Source organism: Leuciscus leuciscus, assembly GCF_965113295.1.
Source record: "Leuciscus leuciscus genome assembly, chromosome: 7".
Lineage (NCBI taxonomy): Eukaryota > Metazoa > Chordata > Actinopteri > Cypriniformes > Leuciscidae > Leuciscus > Leuciscus leuciscus.
Window position 1 is genome coordinate 28,089,596 of NC_138731.1, and position 24,531 is coordinate 28,114,126.

At 36.8% G+C, this 24,531-nt stretch overlaps 1 protein-coding gene and 1 long non-coding RNA gene across 3 annotated transcripts in view; one reads left to right on the forward strand and one right to left on the reverse strand.

Annotated features, from left to right (window-relative positions):
- Nucleotides 1-23,276, reverse strand: part of LOC309503674 — a 107,175-nt gene extending 83,899 nt beyond the window's left edge. The window contains exon 1 of the long non-coding RNA XR_014207808.1: nucleotides 22,855-23,276. This is a non-coding gene — a long non-coding RNA (uncharacterized lncRNA). The remainder of the gene's footprint in view (nucleotides 1-22,854) is intronic.
- Nucleotides 1-24,531, forward strand: part of LOC309503659 (uncharacterized protein) — a 245,098-nt gene that overhangs the window by 115,196 nt on the left and 105,371 nt on the right. For both annotated transcript variants that reach the window (XR_014207794.1, XM_082176436.1), the window contains one exon: nucleotides 2,816-2,944. Coding sequence is in view for 1 of the 2 variants with exons in the window: in XM_082176436.1 (XP_082032562.1) it covers nucleotides 2,835-2,944 (110 nt within the window). In the remaining variant the exon portion in view is untranslated. The remainder of the gene's footprint in view (nucleotides 1-2,815; nucleotides 2,945-24,531) is intronic.

Below are 24,531 nucleotides of genomic sequence, written 5' to 3' on the forward strand. Positions count from 1 at the left end.
AGTAAAATCTCCCTATTTACTGTAGATTTAGTTCCTTAACAACCTTCAGTTTTTCTCTACAGAAAGAGAAATGCTGAGCAAAGTCGCACATTCATCAGGCCAATCACCTTGTTTTGACAGATACTTTCCTTCCTCCTTTCTAGTGCAGTGTGTGTGCATTTGTAACTGTGTTTGATACGTTATTTTGATAACTTATTTTTTTTGGCTTATGACCTTTTGTATAATGTAATTTAATATCCTATATTACATATTGAAGCACTGCATTTCTTTCTGTCATGTCATTTTAGCTGAATGTTTTGAGAATTAATTTCTCTGTTGAACATTATGACATTCAGGTTCATTCTTTCAGTGCCACAGAGAAACCGAACAAAAGAATCTTGCAATACGTATGATACTACAATGACTAGGCTAATAGCTCATAAAATTTGCAATAATTTTGCAAAACAATCCAGAAGAGAAAATAATTGAATAACGAGGGGACTAATGACAGTAGAAATAACAATGAAACATTCATTCAGGATTCATCAAACATGTCTGTATCTGTTTGGGGTGACTCACTTTGAATAAATATGTCAATAAAATCATGGTTTTCTTGTTGATATAAGATGTGTTTTCCCACGTTTTTTTTAAGCTGAATTTTCAGCAGTCATTATGCCAGTGTTCAGTGTTACATCACATTATCCTTCAGAAATCAATCTAATATGCTGATTTGATGCTCAAAAGAACAGTATTTTTTGCAACATTATAAATGTCTTTACTGTCACTTTTGATCAAATGAATGCATCCTTGCTAAATAAAAGTGTAATTTAAAAAATAATAATAATCTTAGTGTTTTCAGTATATAATATGTATTTAATAAATTAACTTTTCTTTTATGGACCAAGGTGGAACAACACTTTATTTCCCAGAAAGTCTTTACTTTTTTTTCTTTGAATTACTGCTGGAATTGGTCTGTTTGATTCAAATTCCAACACATGAAATGAAGGAGACCCAATCAACAGATTTTGAGCATAGACGCGCACACAGATGTGTAATTTCAATTTGAGGTAGCTATAGGCGATCAGGTTTGAGCTGTACTTCTCTCATTTCACTTCACTTCATCTGAACTTCTGCCCTGCTGGTGCAAAACTCATACATTACTGCACCATCACACCTGTTCTGTCTATTCAATTCAATTCTAATTCATTCAGTTACTGTATACCAGTCTGGATTATTTCATGGGACTTTTATACTGCTTCATTGTCGCATTTTGGAGCTTCAGTGCACTAGTCACCATCTGTTTTTGTTGTATGTAAAAGAGCAAAATGACATTTCTGCAGTATATATTCTTTTGCATTTGACAATATGGCATGATATAAAACTCACTGCTTAAGAATTTCTTTGTGTATTTACTCTGGTATCAAAGGACTCTTGCGTCTGCGAATAGTGTGATGTTAAAATCCACACTCTCTCTTTCCATTTGTCAAGGTCATGTCTGTCTGCTTTCACATGTGAACATTTGTTCTTTAATAGATTGCCGTAGCCCTCAGAGGACAAAGCACACTTTGTAAAAATCTGCCCGTTGTTTTAATGGCACATTTTACTATTAATATGTGTTGGGAGTCTTTATGAATGTATTCTCCACACCTTTTATTGGAACTAATATTACATCATTTCATAGCGGTCCTTCCCAAGGTCACCTCTAAGATGCTTTATGAGAGTAGTAAAAACATGGCTTTAATGAGAAAACGGCGTGTACAAGTGAGTGTGAGAGTGAATGTAGGGAATCTACAGTATCAGCCCTCTAGTGTTCATGTATGTACGTGTGTATGCGTGTGTACAGCTGTGTGTTGTTGTTGTGTGTCCTTGTCCATTAATTTCTGATGTCACAGAGGACACGGTTTGGAGCTGCTAAATGTTTGTTGCTAATGTTATTGGCCATCAAGTATAAATAAAGCACATGACCATTCAGAACACTTATTACTCTCATGCAATTGACAGGCAGTATTTCTCTCTCTCCACAAAACACCGCATATGACTGACAGTATATTTAGTGCTGTTTGCTAATGCATTGTGGTTGACCAGCTTCACCAGCCAAGTTTTTGCTGGTTAACAGCATGACTATGCTCTTATACCACCCGTCACCAAACCACACAGACTAACCAGACTGGATCAACATGGAAATTCAGTAGGGTGGGAATGGAGTACAGTCTGTTCAAAAAGTTGCACCTATGTCTTAAGTCAAATTTTTTACAACCATTTTTTTTTTTTTTTTTGAATGTTGTCTAATGGATTTTTTTTTTTTTTTGAATATGTATGTCAGTGTTTAATCAGCTGAATGATCAACATTTTATCAGGACAAAGCCTTTTTTTCATGTGTGACAAATTATTCTTTTTTTCTCATGTTTTATATAAATAATAGCATTTATGCATAAATAATACAGTTATGGTATGTTTCATGCACTAAGGAAATAGACAACTGCACAACTATGGGTGAATTCAGGTTAATTGGGACACTTTTTGCCATTGAAATGAAGTGTCCCAAATAACCTGAATTCACTCCAATGCTCTATGGAAACATATACTTTACACATGATACTTTACAGTATATGTTTTTGAACATTTCAATTGTGACGTCGATGTTTTCAAAACCCTTTCCCCTTTAAAAATGTTTTATTTACATTTAAGCTGTTATTAAATTACATAGTTACATAATGCATAACATAGAGATAAATGTTGAGAAGAACCCTTACACCTGTAACATCACGAAACCATCTTGTTTGCAGTATGAAAACGAATGCTCTCTTCTCTCTTTCTCTTTCTCCTCCAATTATAGGTAAAACTAGACAGGACAGATGAGATTGTGGGAAAAAGGTCAACATGTGTTGGTTCATCAACAGTATAACAGCGCAGTCTGCCAGAACACTGACACCACACGGATGAAGAGTGAAAGAGAGAGAGACAGGTAATCTCTAGCATGCCTAATCATTCTGCCTGTCAGAGCCTAATTTCCCAGTAACCTCTAAAACCTTTCCTCATCTGCATTAACAGCAGCAATTGTGGAACAACCTGCTCTTATTGTGCCTAACAATGCGGTAAATGAGTTCATTAAGCACCTAAATTACCATCTACAGCTTTTCTTTCTATCATTCCTTCATTTAAGTGAGAGGTAAAATGACATAGCCTAAATTAAGTTCAGAGTGTGTCTTAGGAAAGTGATACATGGAAATTCAAGGCTTATGGTAACACCCAACATTTTATTATATAAACAAGATGAGTGAGTTATGTGTGACTTGCGTCTCTGGGCTAACACACACACTCACACACTCTCTCTCACACACACACTTTTCCCTTTGGCTGCTTTGAGACAAATGACGTTATTTGGCTAACTAGCAAGGTCAATGCACGGTGCTGTTAATATATTTACGGATTTGAAGGTCAGCAGCTCACTTCTTACTTTAAGATGTGTTTTAAATGTGTTTGTACCAGATATGCGCTCAAAGTTTAGATATGATTACTCTTAATTTTCAAACAATTTTTTTTGTGTGCGTTTTTCTGATGTGAAACGAGCATTTTTAATGGTTCTTTTAGAAGAGCTCTTCGGGACCGCATTGACTTTCACACACATACACACACTGAACGGATGGGCAGCAGTGTTTTTCATGTCAGCATGGTTATACAGAGGTGTAGTAAAACATTTCCTCTTGTTTGTTGTTCTTTGAACTTTAAAACAGTGCGATCGTTCACTCACACACACACATTGTACAAGAGGAAATGTGCAAAGTTTGTTCAGGGTGCCAAGAGTTTCTCAGCCAAAAGTAGGCCTACATCACATGCATACATACACATCATTTTTAAATATTTCCTCTGTTTGACCACTGTGGTCACCACATTGACAGCAGTTTGACATTTTGTCAAAAATATAATAAAAAATTATTTTTGTCTCAGTATAATTTTGAGACTTTTTTTCAGATTAATTAAAGCACACATATATTTCTCTGAAGGACAGTGTTTTCAAAGAAGGCTTGTTTTTACATCTTGTCTTTCTGTTCTTTCCTTTGAGGATTAATTTGACTTATGGCTGACAGAATAATTTCTTTTTTGACACAGTCATTTCTTAATATGCAGGTGATATGTAAAGCCAGAATACATTTTTTAAATGTATTGTCAATGTTAAAGGGATAGTTCACCCTAAAATGAAATTAATTTAGAGAATTACTCTACTTGTTTCTTGTTATAATTCTATGTCCTCTTACTCTGAGGGACTGAGTAAATTATGATTTAATTTTCATTTTAGGGTGAACTATCCATTTAACATTGACAATACATTAATGTCTGAATTTAATGTCTATATGTAGTGCTATATCTGTGCTCTGATTATGTTGTCTTCCATAAGTACAAAATGGATGACAGGTTAGTCAGTGTCTATATACAATCTGTGCGATGATTTGGCCAAAACACACACAAACACAAACCGTATACTGACGGTCCATCTTGCTTGTAAAAGATGGACGATATCTGCTGTTGACCTTTGAGCTAGTCATGGTGAAAGTCAGTTTTGCTGGGCTTGGTGAGAAATTGATTCAGTTATGTGTCTGACCTCAGCTGTTGGCAGAACCTGCATAGTATATTACAGATTTGCACCATGAATATTCATATCTTTATCTAATTTGACGTACAGACTCAATTAAACGTTTTTGGGTTGTTTTTGTGTCTGTTTTTAATAAGCGTTATAATATTTTGTAAGATTAAAGTCTAGAACTTATCAAGCGTAGCGTCAGTTCTGGCAGGTCACGTTAGTCAAGCTCGCATCAGCTGATCCACGTCTACCTATAGGAATACGACGCCTATCACTGTATACATATATAAGCTCCTTCAGTATTATCAGCAGCTATCGCGTTTCTCAGGAGCTAATTACCCTCCTCCATCCCCAGCTCCTCCAGTCAGTCAGGATTTGGCATTCTGATTCCCCTTGAATCAAAATAAAACAGTAAAATCTAAATAAATCCCCTCGAATCATGTTGTACTTTAACAATCTTGAATTAATGATATCTGCAAAACATTCATGTTGGTTCTGTTGTGTTTACCCTAAGGGGAGTTATTGCTACCCTCCTTGCTCTTATCCATGCTAGGCTGCATGGATGCGCAGGGAGTTCTTGCCCAGAACAGAACCATACCGCCAATCCAAACTGTATGCTAATTATCAATCATATTTGACGTTAGTGGTCCTGACAGAAATACATTGATAATGTTCACCATTCAAAAACGACCGGACATTGATGATATCATTGTAATATTTGCATACTGAATTGTAATTTGTCTATTTAAATTCTTCTTTGGCAACCTTACTGACGGTGTCACATGATGTGTTTATTTTCATGCAGAGCTGACAGAAAATAAGACGTGTGCTGAGTATAATGATAACGGCAGTTTGTGGCGGCTGTGATAGCATTTAATTTACACAGAACTAAAAACCTACATTTACTGAAAACATTACCACTATTTTCTGCTGCCCTGAAAGTCCAGATATTTCCTTAAGGAAATACGAGTCTAGTTCTATAAAATGCACACATTATTAGTTTTGAAAACAGATAGAACTGAAACTGACTGGGAATGTTTATAGACGAGTTTTTTTTTTTTTGGGGGGGTAAAAAAACAACAAAATGTCAGCACATTTATGAGAGGCCAAATCAGTATAAAATAGGGTTTGTTGTGTGTGTGTGATGCTTTTGGCAGTGAAATTTGTTTGCACTCTCTCAGCCTCTCTGCCTTAAATATATAACTGGCAAAAAACATTAAGTAAATTAAATCCAATAAAACGTAGGCTTTAGCCTCTCTCAGATTTGGCCCTGACTCTCCCCCCTGCTGCCCAGTTACACTAATTAAACAAATAGGAATATTCATAAATACACAAATGGACGGCAGAAACACATCTACATCAACACCTAAATCAATAAACTGCTTCCAACTGCTAGCTAAATTATTACCATATTTAGTGAGATTTGGTGTACCAGTCGAATGAAATGCCAGCTCTCTAATGGCACAGTTTCTGTAATGATTTCAAATCCATGCAAAATCAACTGCTTAACCAGTAATTTTTGCCTTCAGGAACAGATGTAGTGCCGGATGCAACTTTTATGTGCTATACATTTTTCGTCCTGATGAAAATTTTAGATGATCTTTGCCTTATGCTGTGGGTCTGAGATGAACAAAAAGCTTTTGCTAACAGAGATGCATCACAAGCTAATTATAGTGTGTGTGGTTCTGTTAAACCCTATTCTGTGGGGACCAAATGTCCTTACAAATACAGTAATACCAGAAATTGTTCACCTTGTGGGGATTTATTTTATTTTATTTTATTTTTATTTTTTTTGTGGTGTTTCTTGAAAATGTAGTAATGCAGAAAGTTTTCTGTGAGTATTTTAAGGGATAGGTTTAGGGTTAGAGGATAGAAAATGTCAGGTCAGTTTATGGACTCCGTAAGGTTGAGATTTTCGCCAAATAATAAATTAAATTGAGTTTTGGATGAACTATCCCTTTAAGGCCTTTCTCTTTGTGAACGATTATGTAGTGTTTACACAAATCACAAAGTTTGCAAAGTATTATGCAGAATGTCCAAAAGGACATTAGAAACCCATCAGTGCCATCTCTCCAGCTTCCCTCTGACTCAACTGGTCGAAAGCAATCCGATTCTTATTGACCCCATGCCAGCTCAACATCACTGTGTGGCCTGACGAGACCGCTGAGAGCATAATGGCTGAACCAGAGACTAATTAAGCTTCATCTAAAGCTTAACCTTCCTGAATGCTTCTGGAGGGGGAAAAAACACAATTATAGAGAAAAAAGGGAAAAGCATTTGGAAAAGCAAGATAGAAAAAAAAAACACAGTACTGTGTTTTCAACTGATGTTTTGTGGGAAAATCAAAAAAGTAATTGCACAAACAGATTAGAAACTGGACTCGATCAAACCATCTGTATTTGTGTGTGTTTGTGTGTGTGAATAAACATCTTGCAAGGAAATGGCATGAATCAATTCTTTGTTTCATTTGGAACTCAATATGAGACTAAGAAAACACATTTTGCTTGTTATTTGTGCTTTTTGAGCATTGAGCAGAGTTTATCTATCTATCTAGAGATCCATCCATCCATCCATCTATCCACCCACCCAACCATCCACCCATCCATCCACCCACCCACCCATCCAACACACACACACACACACACACACACACACACACACACACACACACACACACACACACACACACACACACACACACACACACACACACACACACGCGCATAAATGAACCAACAGTATCGCATTTATTTTAAGTCAAAACTGGTCGCCTAGTTTCCAAAACACAATAATATTATGCTATATTGGCCAGTCCTATTAAAGAGATATTTTAAAAAGTTCAGGATAAGACTTTGTGTTAAGCAGACAAAGAACATCTGTGCATGAGCATGACTAACATTTCAAGTGATATTAATCTAGACATTGGCTGCATACAGTAGACAAAATATCAGCAGAAATATAGTTTAGTGGTGGTTTCTTTGTAGGCAGACTCAGACATACAGTAAGCACAGAAACACAAGAACACGGATCCTCCTGATGTCAGAGCTGCTGTGTTTAGGTCGGCACCAATACGGGATCAGTGGGAAGGTTACACTAACACCGCCATGCCAAAGTCATTATAGAGAAACTACGGGTGCTGTTTAACATTTTGGCTAAGCGCATGCTGGTGTAAATTTGATATAAATCCAATATAATCCACTTTAGATATCAACACTGAAGTGTGCATATGTGTCTGTGTTTTAAATTATCTTAAATTCAAATGTGGTTAAAGGATAAAAAAAAAAAAAAAAAATTCTGTCGTGGTTTATTCCCCTTTATGTCAATCTATACCAGTATGTGGTTATTTTAGGAATCTGCACATATAGGCCTATCTTTTAAATACAACAGCAGTGATTCTGAATTGTCAAACACTAAAAAGGGGGGAAAAAATACACTGTAAAATTGAAGTCCATGACTTGGGATCTATATATTCCAGGTATTCTGGAGCCATACAACAGCTTTGGGTGAAGAAAAGACCAACATTTAAGTCAGTATTCACAGATAGTCATTTTAGTCTTTTTTTTATTTTATATATTCCTTATATTTTGTCTTTTAGTTAAACATTTCTTGCTTTTTTCTAGCTATTGTAACATCTAATTCAGACTGCAGAGCCAGTAGCAGAATAAAGATCAAGGTCATCAGAGCTGGAGGTTGAACCGCCATGAGCAAAGATTCAACGCTCTTAACTTAAAGTTCGCAAAGAGAAACAGAAAAGTGTCCTGAGGCGCTCTCTCTCTCTGTCCCTTGTCCTTTCTCTATCTCTCTCTCTCTTACACACACATACACTTTTTTTCTTTCTCCTGAATACACACACTAGCTGTACTGTATAGAGAAACTGCTGAGGTGTACTGCTAAGTATGTGAGGGTACATTGCAGAGCGTCTGATGCTTTGACACGCAGCAGGAGAACAGCATATTTACTTTTAAATTGAGTTCAAAGGAATCAAGACAGAACCAGCAGGGCTTTATCCTGAGGCTGGAAGGAATTGCTTTGATGGGTTCAAGGGAATGATGATATGTCCTTAAATATGTGTGCTGGCATGTGTGTCATGGCAAACACACCGGTCAAGGCAGGTTGATGATGTATATCCATTGTGCATGTCATGTGATGCTTGTTTGGCAATATGCTTGACTGAATGATTGTCTTTGATTTATTTTTCATGGAAACTTTCCAGATAAACAGGTTTCTTCAGAGACTCATTAGGAAAGGACGAGGAGTGAACCATTGTGTTTTTGTTTTAATTCATGGGAGTGTCAGTGCAGTCATTTCTCTTTAGCCACAGTGGGTGGAAATATGTTCCACAGCTGAGACTTTTGGAGCTTGTATTACTACCCTCAGAACAGCTCTGGGTTTTAAAAGACTCTTGTTGGAACAATAACAGTGAGCAGAGGAGGAAAAATAATCATTAACATGTTATCAACATGTTATTATATAATATATGTAATATATAATAAATTGAGTGTCCTTTATATAATTGTTATTGATAAATATTCATGTGTATGTATTTGTTTGTTTATTTTATGATTAGGTACTTGTAATCAACATTATGCAAGTGTTGTTGCAGAGGAGGAAAAATAATCATTAACATGTTATCAACATGTTATTATATAATATATGTAATAGTAAATTGAGTGTCCTTTATATAATTTTTATTGATAAATATTCATGCATATGTATTTGTTTGTTTATTTTATGATTAGGTACTGGTAATCAACATTATGCAAGTGTTGTTGATCAAAAACCAAACAAATGGACTATTAAAGAAACAACAACAATAATATTAACCCTCAATGCAGAAATACTGCTGTTCAAACATTCAGTTAATCTAATATGGATTCAGAGTCTGTTGTGCATAAAGAATTGTTTATGCTTTTGTAACATGTACTGTTGTCATAAAAAGTGGAATTGAATTTGAGACTATTAATTTACATCAGTAGCTAGGTAGTTGTATTAATTATCATAACTAGAAAGAAATATGAATAGTGTTAGCAGGTATGTATGAAAATGGCGTAGAGCAAGACAAATGAGCCCTTCCTGATGCTGCTGATTGTTGGATTAATAGCATCTTAATTGTCAAATCAATCAAAAAAATAATCAAAACGTTCTCCGTGCTTAAGGCTATGTACAGAATACAATGCAAGCTTACTATAGTATACTGCATACTATCTTTTTTAGTGAGTGAAACAGTAGGCATTATTCTACTACGGTAAGCATGCTAATCACGTGACCTGACTAAGGCCACATCCACACGAAGCCAGAGCTTTCCCTATCCGATATTTTTTTTCCCAGTTCAAAAAAAAAATTCCGTAAACACGGCGTCGTCTCAAGAAATATCTGCGCACACACGAAACCACTGAAACCGACTCAAAACGATGTAGTATACATGCCAGACCAGTATGTGGCGCTGTAATTCTGCCACAGACATACACTAAAAACGGAGAAGAAGACTTAAAGCATTTGCATAAACCTTGCGCGCTGTATACAACAATAATATTAGAATATTAGGCACAGTAGCTTATTTTTTTCTTTTATTTTTTCTTTTTTAATCAAGAACTTTGTTGAACAATATGAAAAACCATAAATGTAGTTGCTGTGACTTAACGGTGTCTGACTAGTTGACACTTGGTGTGATGACATCATCGTTTCCCAAAATATACGGATTGGCCGTACACACGAAAACGCAAGGGCGGTGTTTTCAGATTTATCCACCTTGGGACCCGGTTTAAAAAAATAGCGGTTTCAGTCTCCGAAAACGCCGGATCCATGTGGACGAAACGCCAATACGATAAAAAATGTATACGTATACAGCGAAACGCTGGGCCTAAGTTTGTGACATGATCTCATTACATTGTGGATTCCATTTATTGGAAATAAAAAGGTTGTTCTGCATTTTTATACAATTTTATGTAAAAAACATATTGCAGCTTTAGCAAGTCATGGAAGAGACGTTAATGGATAGGATTGGATTTTTTTTTTATATTTCTGAAAACATTTTGAAGTGTAGCATGCTATAGCTGTTTTATTCATTGTATGACAGATCACAATGTAGTGTCCCTTATGTGGCTTCATGTATAATATCTGCCCTGCCTTTGCAATTTCTTTGGCTGACGTATTCTTCCCAATCTATAAAACAGATTCATTGTAAAATAATCAAAATTGTAATTGACCTCCACTAATGGTTTACAGCACTTGAATTGAAAATGACTCGGAATGTTAATAATTTAATCAATTAAGCTTATCGACCGTCAATGAATCAATTTCAACACAAATGCGTTCAGTAATTATCCCGGCAGTGGTCCAAAATAATGTCTTTACGGTCATCTGAAGACAGAGTGCGCACTGGAGCTCACACTGCACGTCACGCCACTACATATGCCTGCACTTTTAGCTTGTAAAAATATTGCAATAATATAGTAATATATCAAAAATATTGTAAATATATAGCAGATTAGAATACATTATAAATTATCTATAAAAATTAAATTATTTTTATTGGTTTAAAATCATGTCTATCAAACAGTTAAATAAATGTTTAGCTTATAAAATGTTGTTGTATATGCACTTTAGGGTGTACACACTTCTACACACTCACACATACAATCAGAGTCTCTAAATTACAGGGTTCACAGCTGCTCATAATGCCCTGATGCAATGATTTCTCACCCAAATCCAAAAGGATGGCCAAGTTACCCACAATGCACCAGGAATATATAACCTTACCCTGCTGTGGCTTTCGGTTTAACATTTTTAATGACCAACATTACTCAACCATCAATTGTGAAAGTAATCCCATCTAATCTATAGGGATAAGGACTACAAGACCTAAAGTAGTCATATTCCACAGTTCCCTTTATTTCTGTCTTATTTGCCAATGTAATGCAGTGAATATTGCTTTACATTTTTTTTTTTTTTTTGCACATGACACAATTCTAGTTTGTCTCAAAGGAAACTCTTAATTAAAAAAGAAGACAAGGCCGTTCAACAATTTTTCTGACTGCAACACACACACACACACACACACACACACACACACACACACACACACACACACACACACACACACACACACACACACACACACACACACACACACACACACACACACACACACACACACACACACACACACACACACACACACAAACACAAACACTTTGGCATCAGATAATTTGGCTCAAAGATTTCTCTAATAATATCACTATCCAATTCTTTATTGGTTTATTTATTTTCCTTGTCACATTTCTGCATTTTAGAGATTTTTTTATGATTGTGAGGTTCTGGCATTCTCTTGTAAATGGCTCACCCAGTCAAGGAATAAAAGTTAATGACCAAAACATCTTATTTCCAGAGCCTTTGGTAAGGGTGGCATGCCTTTAAAAAGCACCTCAGCGAGAGAGTCACACATCCAAAACGAGAGAGTCACACATGCAGGGATTATGAAATGGAGGGATAATGAGCCCCACCATTACTGTAAAACTGAGAATGGTTGCACCTCATAAAAACAGACAGAGCGAGAGAATGAGTGGGGACTTGATGAAAAAGAGAATGGGAGTGTGGGAGGGCAGAGGGCGGCTGGGGAAGATTAGTGCCCATTATTTTCTCGTCGTGTCGTCTTGATGGTGAAGTCTGTTTTCCAAAGTTACATTACTGACAGGAGTTTTGATTTCTAGAGCAGTCAGGCCCTGTTTGATGGAGAAATTAACCTTTTTTATACTAAGTTAGTGCACTCTGTATGTGTTTTTTTTTTTTTTTTTTTTTTTTTACCAAAATTTTGCTGTGTGAAATAAATTCAGGCGTTGTAAAATACATTTTGGGCTGTAGTCCTGCAGTGCGTATACTTATTGGATGGCTGTCTAATGAAAATCAATAGGAAAACCGCAATTGAGGATGTTGATGCCTATGTGTGTGACATTAATTTAAAAATGTTTATGTATGCTTGTCTATATGATATGCAATTAACAATGTGTTCATATCTCATTCGACTTATGTTATGATTGTAATTACTTTGAGTTCACTCTAAAGAATGAGCATACATTTCCTCTTTCATCAGCCACTCCAGTCTTTCAAATGAATGCAAGGCCTTTCTTGTGTTTTTTTGCGGTACCATTTCAATTTTGCATGTCAATGAGAATGTCAGAATTTGACGTAATTGATGATAAAACGCAGAATCAGTCAATCATGACCAAAGTCTGTGAGGAGATGTATATTGTACTGTCTGAAATAAAAGAATGTTAGTGTTTGCCTTGGCTTTTACCCAAGATCTCACTGGGGTCATATAACACAATCTGACAGGTAACAATCATAAAGGATAGAAGAAATTGCACAGAGAGCAATAAAGCCTGATATGGATAGATGGATGGATGGATGGATGGATGGATGGATGAATGGACAGGTTGGTACACAGATGGTTAGACAGGCAAAAGCTGGATGGACGGACGGACGGACGGACGGACGGACGGACGGACGGACTCAGTCAGTCAGATAGATAGATAGATAGATAGATAGTCAGTCAGTCAGTCAGTCAGATAGATAGATAGATAGACAATAGATGTATAGACAGATGATGGATGTATGGATGAATGGCTGACTGCAGCAGATAGTGCTTCTCGGCTGTATAGGGAGCTATATACTTCCTTTCTGATGCTACCATTATGTGTGATGTCTGTCCTGTTGTGCTGGGGGCTAAAGGTGCAATGAGGCTGTGGAGTGGATGTTGATAATTGTTCATTACTGGACTCCAGCTCTGCCACTGGCCTTCACAAACAGTTTTTTTTAGGTGTTTGGAGTGTGCTGAGATGTTGCACAGGAAAGAAAATACACTGGCTACTACAAACAGCCGAATCACTAACAACCTGCACACACCGAAAGGTCTGACCTGCAGGTCTCACCATAAACGATATCCTTCACATCCTCCTCCTTTAAGCAAAAAAATATTGTGGTGTTTGCAAAGGCACATACTTAGGGTTAGCAAGCAGCCATCTAGCAAACACCCAGAACCACTAATGCTAGCAACTGCATGGCAACACTTTGATCTGATTTTCTTTTAAACAGATTCAAAAGCAACGAGTTTGATTAATATAAAGATTTATTTTGATCAAGATTCATATTCTTTATTAGAGCAAAGTCATCGACAAACATTTGTGCTCACTTTCGGACAGTCGTGTAAAGTACACATCTGTTAGCAACAGGTAATTTGGCTCTGACATTTAGATGTGCTATCTCTCAAAGGCTGACATTAATCCAAATCTGTTCATTATGAAGAGAATTTTAATGCAATTCAATCACAGTATGATCACCAGCAGCAGCAAAGTTCTAATGAGAAATCCAGCATGCGAGTAGCTGTAAAGTTGCTAAAGAAGACAAATGTTGTCTGTTTACTTTTGGCTTTTATTCGAGCCAGCTGTTGTTTGTTGTCAGTTGTGTTGCTTGCCCAAACTAAATGCCACTTAATTGTGATCTGAATGCAGTGATACAACCGCAGAACACATGAGAATAATCTATAAAGTTTGGGTTCTGTAAGATTTGAATATATTTTAAATTATAATTTATTACTGTTAGGGCAAAGCTGTGATTAGCGGCCGTTACTTCACACGATCCTTCAGATACACACGGGTGTATATTGTAATGAGCAAGTTTGATTATTAAATCAAGAAATGTGTCTGCTTAAAATATGAATGGAGACACAAAAAGGACATTGTACTGTATTTTTGGCAGGCTCAGAATGAAGTGTTTGACATAATGTTTCATTTTTAGGGTTGTTGGACACCAGTAGAATGCAAAATAGAGAAATAAATACAATATAATTTGCCCAAAATTGAGGAATGGGGTTTCACAGGACAGCAACAACATTCTGGCACAGGCTTGCGGTTTACTTTGCAAGCTCCGCTCTATTCTCTGTCCTGTTATCACTCTAATCAACAGCTCTAACTCAGCCAAAGCCAGACTGAGCCCCTCCAATAACCCCACTCTTCATTTTCATTTAGAAATATGATAATGCTCTAATAGTGCCATCTGTTTCATATTGCTGAGCTTCTGGTACAAACAATTTAAGTTCTGATGAAGAGTACAAGAAAAGAAAAGCAGACCAGCTTTTAAGTAGATGTTAAAAGTTGCATTTCACTTCATATTATATCTTCTTCTTCTTTTTTTTTTTTTCTTACAAAATATTACATGATATATAACATATGTATTTACTGAAATAAGACATGTACTATTTGTGTTTGATGGTAAGAAAAAGAAAGGGAAGTTTTAATGCATCTTTTTGTTAATTTTAGATTAAAGTGAGCTTTCCGTCTGCATGTTTTTTTTTCTGCTGTTAAATCTGTTACTCTTTATATAATTTCTTCATCTCTCATGATCATTAACCTCCACTAAAAAAAAAAAAAAAAAAAAACGTTTTACACATTTTCCTTTGATTTCTTTGAAACACAATTTAGCAATTATCTTTATTGTGTTTAATTGCGTTGACCAATATTTTTGGCTACATGTAAACCCATTTTATGAGTAGAGTTGAATACCAGGACCACACATGTTTTGGAGGGGGAAAAAACTGCAGAAGTTCATCTGAGGTTGGTGAAGTGAAGTGTTTTAATGTAACATTGCATGCAAACCATATAATGTTTCTTTTCACTCAAGAATTCTCTGCTGCCACTACAGACGAGCTGGAAAATTGGTTCTCTCTCTCTCTCTCTCTCTCTCTCTCTCTCTCTCTCTCTCTCTCTCTCTCTCTCTCTCTCTCTCTCTCTCTCTCTCTATATATATATATATATATATAGTATATGTATAGCAGAGAAACATTATTTTTAAGTCACCAAATATGTGACCTTGGTCCACAAAACCAGTCACAAGTCGCATGGGTATATTTGTGGCAATAACCAACAATACATTGTATGGGTCAAAATGATCGATTCAAAAATCATTAGGATATTAAAGCTACAATATGTAAGATTTTTGTAATAAAATATCCAAAAATCACTTGCACAGTGTGATATATTTCCTGCAGTTGTGTACTTACAATATCCCAAAAGTTCTCCAAGATTTTTAATTTCAGAGAAATTCCCATTTTAAATAATGGCTTGTCCCTGTTCACTTGTTGCCTATCAATGACGTAATATCCGCGTTATCTCTGGTTTACGCTCGTACTGCCATAGTAACCATGGCGAAGACATGGACAACTGCGTTACGTATGCTCACGCTGTTGTTGTTTCGTTCAAACATTATGGACCATGGCCAGGCAGCAGACTTTGGGACAAAAGGAAAAATAAAACGAGGATCTGGCGTTTTCGAGATGCCGAGAGCTCCACGTCCGTGACAAACTTAGACTTGACAGAGACGCCGCTCTTGCATGTACTTTATTAGACAGGTGAGTAAATGTACATAAAACGAATCAATGTTATATAGCTCAACATGATGAAATGTTAGAATATGATCAGTATGTTATTCTAATGTTGATCTAGCTTACTCCTTGTCTCATATAACCAACAAACGAACACATAGAATAACATTATTGTAAAAAAATACATATTGTTATTGTAGCTTTAAGTAAAGATCATGTTCCATGAAGATATTTAGTAAATTTCCTACCATAAATATATAAAACATTTATTTTTGTGAGTGAATGCAGCACAATCGCGAACATAAATGGCCAACTTTAAAGGTGATTTTCTCAGTCTTTCGATTTTTTGCACCCTCAGATTCCAGATGTTCAAATAGTTGTATCCCGGCAAAATATTGTCCTATCCTAACAAACCATACATCAATGGAAAGCTTATTTATTCAGCTTTCATATGATGTCTCAATTTCAAAATTGTGACCCATGTGACTGTTTTTTGAGGTCCGGGGTCACATATGAGCATTAATCAAATGGATCCCTCACAAAACTTCAGTGTCCTGGGTCTTAATACTGAATAGACAAAGACAAATAAACAGAACTTTCTTCTAGAACGCCTAAGTAGATGCCTAAGTAGATGCCAAAGTTAAAATAAAACATTTATTTATATTTCTGTGTAATATTTGTTTGTTTGATTGATTGATTGTTTGTTTATATAAAAAAAGAAAATTTGACCATAAGAGATTGAACAAATTATATTACATTTGGTCCCCATAACGTAGGGAACACACACACACACACACACACACACACACACACACACACACACACACACACACACACACACACACACACACACACACACACACACACACACACACACACACACACACACACACACACACACACACACACACACACACACACACACACACACACACACACACACACACACACACACATTCTGATCCAGCTGCTGCCCACCCGTAACTTGCTTGCTTCTTATGATCTCAATTGTAAAAACTATACTAGTTGGAGGGACATCAAAGAAACGTCCCATCACGGCTGTTAAACTTCTCTTGTCAGCACACCCGGAGGACTGTGTGTCCATTTTTGATGCTTCTCCACGCATTTTGATCGTTTATATCTTGGCGACATTGTCTTCCAAGGCTGTGTACAAGCTTTTATAGGAAAATCTGGTCTCATTTGCCCAAGGGTGAACGGAAGAGGAATGTGAGGGGGAAATTATCTGGTTACAGACGGTGCAGACACACACATTTATCTCACTAAATGAGAATAGACTTCTGGGGCCGTATTCACAATTTTTTTTATCTTACAACTATAAGTTCTCCTAAATAGCAGTAAAAAAATGTAGGTAAGAGTTTTCTCTTAAAACCTATTCACAAAGCTGCTGAGACCAACTTTTACTAAGGAATAGAGAGAAATCTTAACCTAAGAGAAAGGGCGGGGTTGACCTCGTTGCTATGGATGATGTCAACCCACTTACTAACTATGCCCATAGTGATTGGCTGATGGAATTTATGTTTGTTTATTCAGTGTACCCCCCTGACTGGAGTTGTACTTCTTTAAAACCAATAATATAATATAAAATAATATAATATAAGATACATACAGTACATTACATACATACATACATTACATTACATTACATACATACATACATACATACATACATACATACATAAATACATAAATACATAAATAAATAAATAAATAAAAGTGATTTGCTGATGGAAATGATGGTGATCCCCCCCCCCCCCCTGCCCACAAGGCTATCAGCGCTGACGTTGGCACATTATAGCAAAAGATTTATTGCATTTATGAAGAAAAGGCTCAGCACCCAAGGCTCTATTGCGTCAATGGCGTGAAATACGCTTAGAGCAAACATTTAGGAGTCCTACAATTAAGAGACACCCATTATTTTTAAGAGTTTCTTCTAAATCTGCAAGTTAGGAGCTACTTGTAGCCTTAAGATGTTTTGTGAATACGGCCCCAGATGTTTTTATGAAAGGCTAATTATGATTACTACCAAAACTAAAAGAATAAAGTAGCCGCACTATTACTTTTACTGCTTTTAGCAAATTAGCCTGTTTAAATGGTTCGTTTCAATTAGTTTTCAAAAAAAATAAACCAAAATAGAAATTCACAGATCAAATTGTTCACAAATTCCCTATGGAGTATACATTTTTAAGAAAGTAAATATTTAGTGAAATACTGATATTTATAACTATATTTTTAATTCATTTATTTGACTTAGAGTGATTTCTTATTTTATTTAGTATTAATTTAACGAAGTTAAAAAACACCGTAATTGGATGGACAGACACCTTTCATGAAAAACTAAACTGCACTAATGTCAGCAAATACAACAACACTAATGCATTATTTAGTCTGAAGTCAATCTATTTAATGAAATAATATTAAAGTGATGCTTTTATCTTTGATTCATAGATACATAATTTTTCTCTACTTTTACTATCTGCAGGCCTTCTGTAGATTATAACCATTTCAAAAAGAGTCTGAAAAGATGAGAGAAATGGTTATGTGTTAAACTAAGACTCTGTCGGCTAGGAGAGGGCCGTGTCTGGAGATGAGACCTCCTTTATTTATTTTCTGCACTTCCCTTTGATCTCGCTATCTGCCTCCTTCACACCATCTGATTCCTCTCACCTTCAACATGCTGAACACGACCACTATCATCTCCTCATCTCACGCTTTCTAATTCAGTTTAAACGCACGCGCACAAACACATCAAAAGGTGTTGATTAAACACGTCTCAATTTGGAGTTCATTGCAGTCTGTTTTAATTGAAAATGGTATGCAGGATTCAACCTGTTCATGAAGAAATGCTCTACATACAGGAGTCTATTAACACCCCCGGCGGCCTTTTGGGATTTCAGGTTTTTAAGCTCTGCAGCAGCATAGTCACAAATACATTGTTACTTGCTTCACGTTGGTCCTCTGGTGGAAATGTAGAAAATAAGGGAAATGTTGTGTTGTTTTATTTATTTAAATATACTTTTTTTTAATGATATAGTTGGGGGTTTTGAATTAGGATGATTATACTAGCTTTTAAAAGTTTGGGGTCGGTAAGATTTTTGGAATGTTTTTGAAAAAAAAAAAAAGTCTCAAGCTCACCAAGGCTATATATATATATTTAATCTAAACTATGGTAAAAACAGTAACATTGTTAACTGTTCTACTGTAACTGTTTCGTATTTTAATATGTTTAAAATGCAAAAGTATTCCTGTGAAAAAAAACAACATACTTATTTAAAACATAAATTGCATAACACGTTAATAGATAATAAGTGCACCAATTTTTAAACTACGTTTTTTTTTCTCTCTTTACACACACACACACACACACACACGCACGCACGCACGCACGCACGCACGCACGCACGCACGCACGCACGCACGCACGCACGCACGCACGCACGCACGCACGCACGCACGCACGCACGCACGCACGCACGCACGCACGCACGCACGCACACACACACACACACACACACACACACACACACACACACAAACAAACAAACAAACAAACAAACAAACAAACAAACACACACACACAAACAATTATAAAAAAAATATATAATTCAGTTGTTAAATCAACTTTATGAAAATCAATAAAAGTTCATGCGATGAAATAAATAAAATTGCATAAAAAAAATCATTGCATGTGATGACCTCATAAATCTAGACAATTTTGCAGTGACAGGTTTGCTTTGGTTGTTTGTGTTGCAAAGTGTTTAGAGAGAAACTGCAATCTTTTAAAAGGGCTTTTAGTCCCATTGTATTTGTAAAAATACAGAATATTTTTAGTAGTTGATTGTGTGATAATGGCACAGCAGTATGCGTTTTAATTAGACCTGAATAGCTTTCATGCCAGTATTGTGACTGTACGCGAGAATGGCTCGGCGGTGGATGCACACTGTGTGTTTAGTCTGTAGGGCTCAGAGTTATGTGCCCTCCTGTAGAGAACTGACTAAAAGTGAATCTTTCACTTTGTGCTTTGACCGCTATCGCCTCAAATCAACCTCAGATTCTAACTCAATCCAGACCTCTTTATTATTTCGGTCTCTGTCCTTCTCTCTCTCTCGCTCCTTGGGGTACGCCTAAGTCGAAATACTTTCATTAATACACAAAATTCTTCCCAAACTCCGCAAAATGCTGGTTTAAATTACCTTTGTTAGTTCCCTTTTTCTCTGAAGGGGGCAGTTATATATCGCAGGTCATGCTTGTTCAGAGAGACTGCAAATAGGAAACGGAGACAAAAACGAGGGCCGTGAGACCACTGCAAAACAAATAAGGGTGGATTCAGATTGGCTGGCGCCAGAGGAAGTCGGGCCTCTAGGCACTTCCTAGTGGCTAGGAACCAGCACTGGCGGCCATCTTGGCTCACAGGCTGGCAGTTTCCTCTGGCCTGCTTTCAGGAGAGAGGGTCCTGCGTGCCACTACACTGCAGATTGGTCACGCTGCTTCAGAGGTATCTCATGTATTACTGGGGCTTATCAAAGCCATTCATTCTGCTCTGGGGAAATGTGTATATGTGTGCGTCTTTGTTTAGAAGAGATGGAAAGAGAGATCAATCAAAACGAGACTTTACCTCTCACAGAAATCCGACATGCACACATTGGATGTTTTACGTTTAATGATACTGTGATATTAAGTTAATATCTCATTAAATATATTGGGCTATTGTAAGTAATGCACTATATATTGTACTTTTTCTGGGTAAAATTGTATTAGAGTACAGCCCCAAGTCATTCAGAGCTTATAGTGTTACTGGTGCTTCTGCTGTTCTTTTATAAAGGACACTGTTATCAGGAAAATCGTTAGTAATTTCATCATTTGTCATTTTGAAGTAGTGAATCATATATTTAAATGTAATAAGTTGCCAGAGCCTGTCCAGTTTTCAATATATGCTGTTCTAACCACTGATCTTTCAGCTGATCCGACTTTAATTCATTCTCCAGGATGATTCTTGTTCTGCACACACAGACGTTTGAGCGAGTGGATATGGCGTCATTTCCTGAACTGGCTAATCTTGTGCTTTAAGTAATGATTCATGGTTCAAAATAGCTATTATATTTGGACTAGGCTTAATATATGTCTGGGAAGCTTTGCCCTAAGGGTAAAATGATGGCAGGGAAGGAGTCGGATCTCTGGAATCACTAGGATCAAACTGCAACCTCAGTGTAACCTGTCAGGATACTTATCTTCTTGAAATATCTTTAATAAATGGATAACTTTTCCATGTTTTAATAAATAAAGTTTTAGCTAACATTAATACTTTGCCCTAAAAAAGTTGTGCTCAAATTAGGGACCATCTGTGTGATTTCTGAAACTGCAGATGTAATGGTTTCGATGAAGTTCATGTGGCAAGTCAATAATCCAAGGTTTTGCCTGTACAATGAAAGTCAGTGGAGTCTAAAACAACATTGGACCCCATTGACTATCATTGTATGGATCATGTGGCAACATGTGGCAAGTTCATGTGGCAACTTCCTAGTAATGATGTCTATAATCCAAGCCCTGCATCTATGAATCATAGGCTTGTTTGGACATATTTATCCAGTTCCAAGAAAATATGAAATTGTGTCATATCCAGGTGCGAGGCCACATGAGGGCCAAGGTGGTATTAGTCTACCCATATTACCCAATGAAAGCTTCCGGAATGCTACTTTTCAAAAGTTTGGTATGTATGAAATGAATACTTTTATTCAGAAAGGATGCATTAAGTTGATAAAAAGGGACCGTTAAGACATCTAATATTACAAAAGATTTCTTCAAATAAGATTTAATTTCAAATAAATTCTGAAGTCATCTAAGAACTCAGATTTTTTTTATTTTTGTTTTTTATCAAGGTTTATTATATCAAGGTAATTTATTAAAATAGAAAAGTTATTTTAAATTGTAATATTATTTTACAATATTACTGTTTTTACTTCAAAAAATTAATTAATCATTAAGAGACTTCTGTCAAAAAATCTTAAAATCTTACTGACCCCAAACTTTTGAACAGTAGTTTAATAATTCTTGCAATGCATAGTGTCACATTCCTGTTGTATATACTGCATTTAGTTTCAGAAATGTATTTTCGTTTTAAATTACATTTTGAATGAACTTATATGATTATAGAGAATTGAAAGGAGTCATGACATGCTACCCAGTGAAGCCAATGAGTCTCGACCGCTGTTTCTTCACATAAATGCAGACATGTTAGTGAATATAGAAGTAAATATTTGTCTCTCAATAATATGTAAGTCATGAAGGACACAAGAAACTCTCATCATTTACTCACTCATGTTGTTCCAACCCGTTTCTTTTACACAACATAAAATAAGGTATTTTGAAGATTGTTTTGACTGTTTTTTGAAAGTCAATGGGGTCTTCCAGAACATCGGAGCCCATTGACTACCATTGAATAAAAAAATAAAATAAAAAAAACGTACATTAAAGCATACTCTAACTTTCTTTCAGTCTGCTTTCTCACACACAGTCTGATGTTTTGCTGGTGTCAGCATTATTTGCTCTTTTGTCTTTTAATCTTCTCAAAACCCCCACTGACAGGAAAACACACAATCTCTGGTTCTTTCTAATTCCCTGCTGGCATTCATGCACACACACACACACACACACACACACACACACACACACACACACACACACACACACACACACACACACACACACACACACACACACACACACACACACACACACACACACACACACACACACACACACAACACACAACACACACACACACACACTTACTTCTAATTAATAAACAATTTGTCTTGTCTGAGAGAAAACACTCATATGGGAAACAATTAATCCACAGAAATAGCTGTCAAGCACAAAACTATTTTCAAAAGATTTTCTCACCTACTTCAGAGGCAGAGCCGAGAGTGTTGCGTCTCCACGGTACATTCCGTGAATTCGTTATCCATCATTAACAAACCTCTTTATTCTGACTTAACGGCGGGACAGGTGCTTATCAGAGACAATTTGGCTCTGCTTCTATGCGAGCGTGTCAGTTGCGTTTGCCTTCATTTTATTAGCATCATCTCAGGGTGATGACGGGGCGCCATATGCTCAAAGTTGTAATCGAGTGATTCATTTCAAAACACAACTTTTCCACGTCTGCTTACTTCCTCCTTTCTTTTCCTAGTTCCTCCTCTTCTTTCTTAGCAATATCTGTCTTACGGGGGTGGATGCGAACGGTTATTCACGGAGCAGAACACCGTTAAATTGGTTTGTAAATAATGCAATAAGCGAGATTGCTCTCTTTCCTCCTAAAAATGAGGGCAAGACGAGGGAGAGAATGAGAGATTAGAGGAGAAACCTCCTTTCAGGTGTGGGCAGCACCTGTATTCATTTGGAGAGGTAGATGGGTGATTTATCCGTAATCTACTGCACCGACGACACTTTAGGAGTGAACGAGAGAGAGTTATTGAAGGAGCGGTGGGAGGAATGGGCTGATAGATGGACAGATTGAAAGGGAGAGAGTGGGAAGAGAGAGAGAGGGAGGACAGATGTTTATTTACGATGCTTATCTGTGCATTCCTGCGGTAAGATGCTTGGAACGGGGCTGTATCAGAGATTTCATCACGGCTCACACATACAACCAGAACATTACAAACAACCTGATTATATACAGTGGCATACAGTATAACATATCAAATCAAGCATCTGCAAACAAATGATAGTAGGGCTTTTTTTTTTTCTCAGAACTAACTTATCTAAACTAGTTTTGCAGTGAGTTTTAATTTGCAGCTGGTGTCCTCATCGAGTAAACAAAGGTGAGGTGAACATGATCCACTAACTTTTGACAACCTGGAGTAAATAACTAGGCCTATTTATTTTACCTATATTTACATATTAAATGTTACATAACTAAATAACAGTATGTACTGTATGTATGTATGTGTGTGTGTATATACTGTATATCCTGGGCCTTTCAGAAATGAAACACCTTGTCAAACTGTCAAAAGTTTTTACTTCACGACTCGTCTCCTCTGGAATGTTTTCAGTTCTTCTTTGTTTGCTCAGACATATTCTCCTGGTTTAATCATGAGCGACTCCCTCCTTCTGTTTGACCCGGGCGGCAGGCAGTAAGTGGAAGTTTCAGGGTCAAACAGATTAACATTTTATTAAGCGATAGCAGGGAAAGCTATTTATTTCGTTTCACCCCTCTGCCCCGCTTGAACTGTTTTAAAAATGATTTGTTTATATGACGCAATCTTGGTTTCCTTTGTTCAGCATTCTCGCACTCGTGTCCTTGGCGTCTCCTGACAGAGGCGGAGGGAGGGCAGGGTTGGGAGTGCAGTTCTCCAGGGGAAGCTCCTCCAGGTGGCCCCGTTCTCATGCGCACCCTCGCTGGGGCCGGTGCTTAATCAAGCCCCAGGTTTTGATCCCAGAGGGCCTGACTCGCCTGCTCTACACCATCTGTACAGAAGAGTAGCTAATAAAGTGTCTGTCCTCCCATCTTCAGTGTGCTATAGTCCCCTCAGTACTCAGACAGGACGGTTTATGGTCTCTTTCTCACATAAACAGCAATTTATAC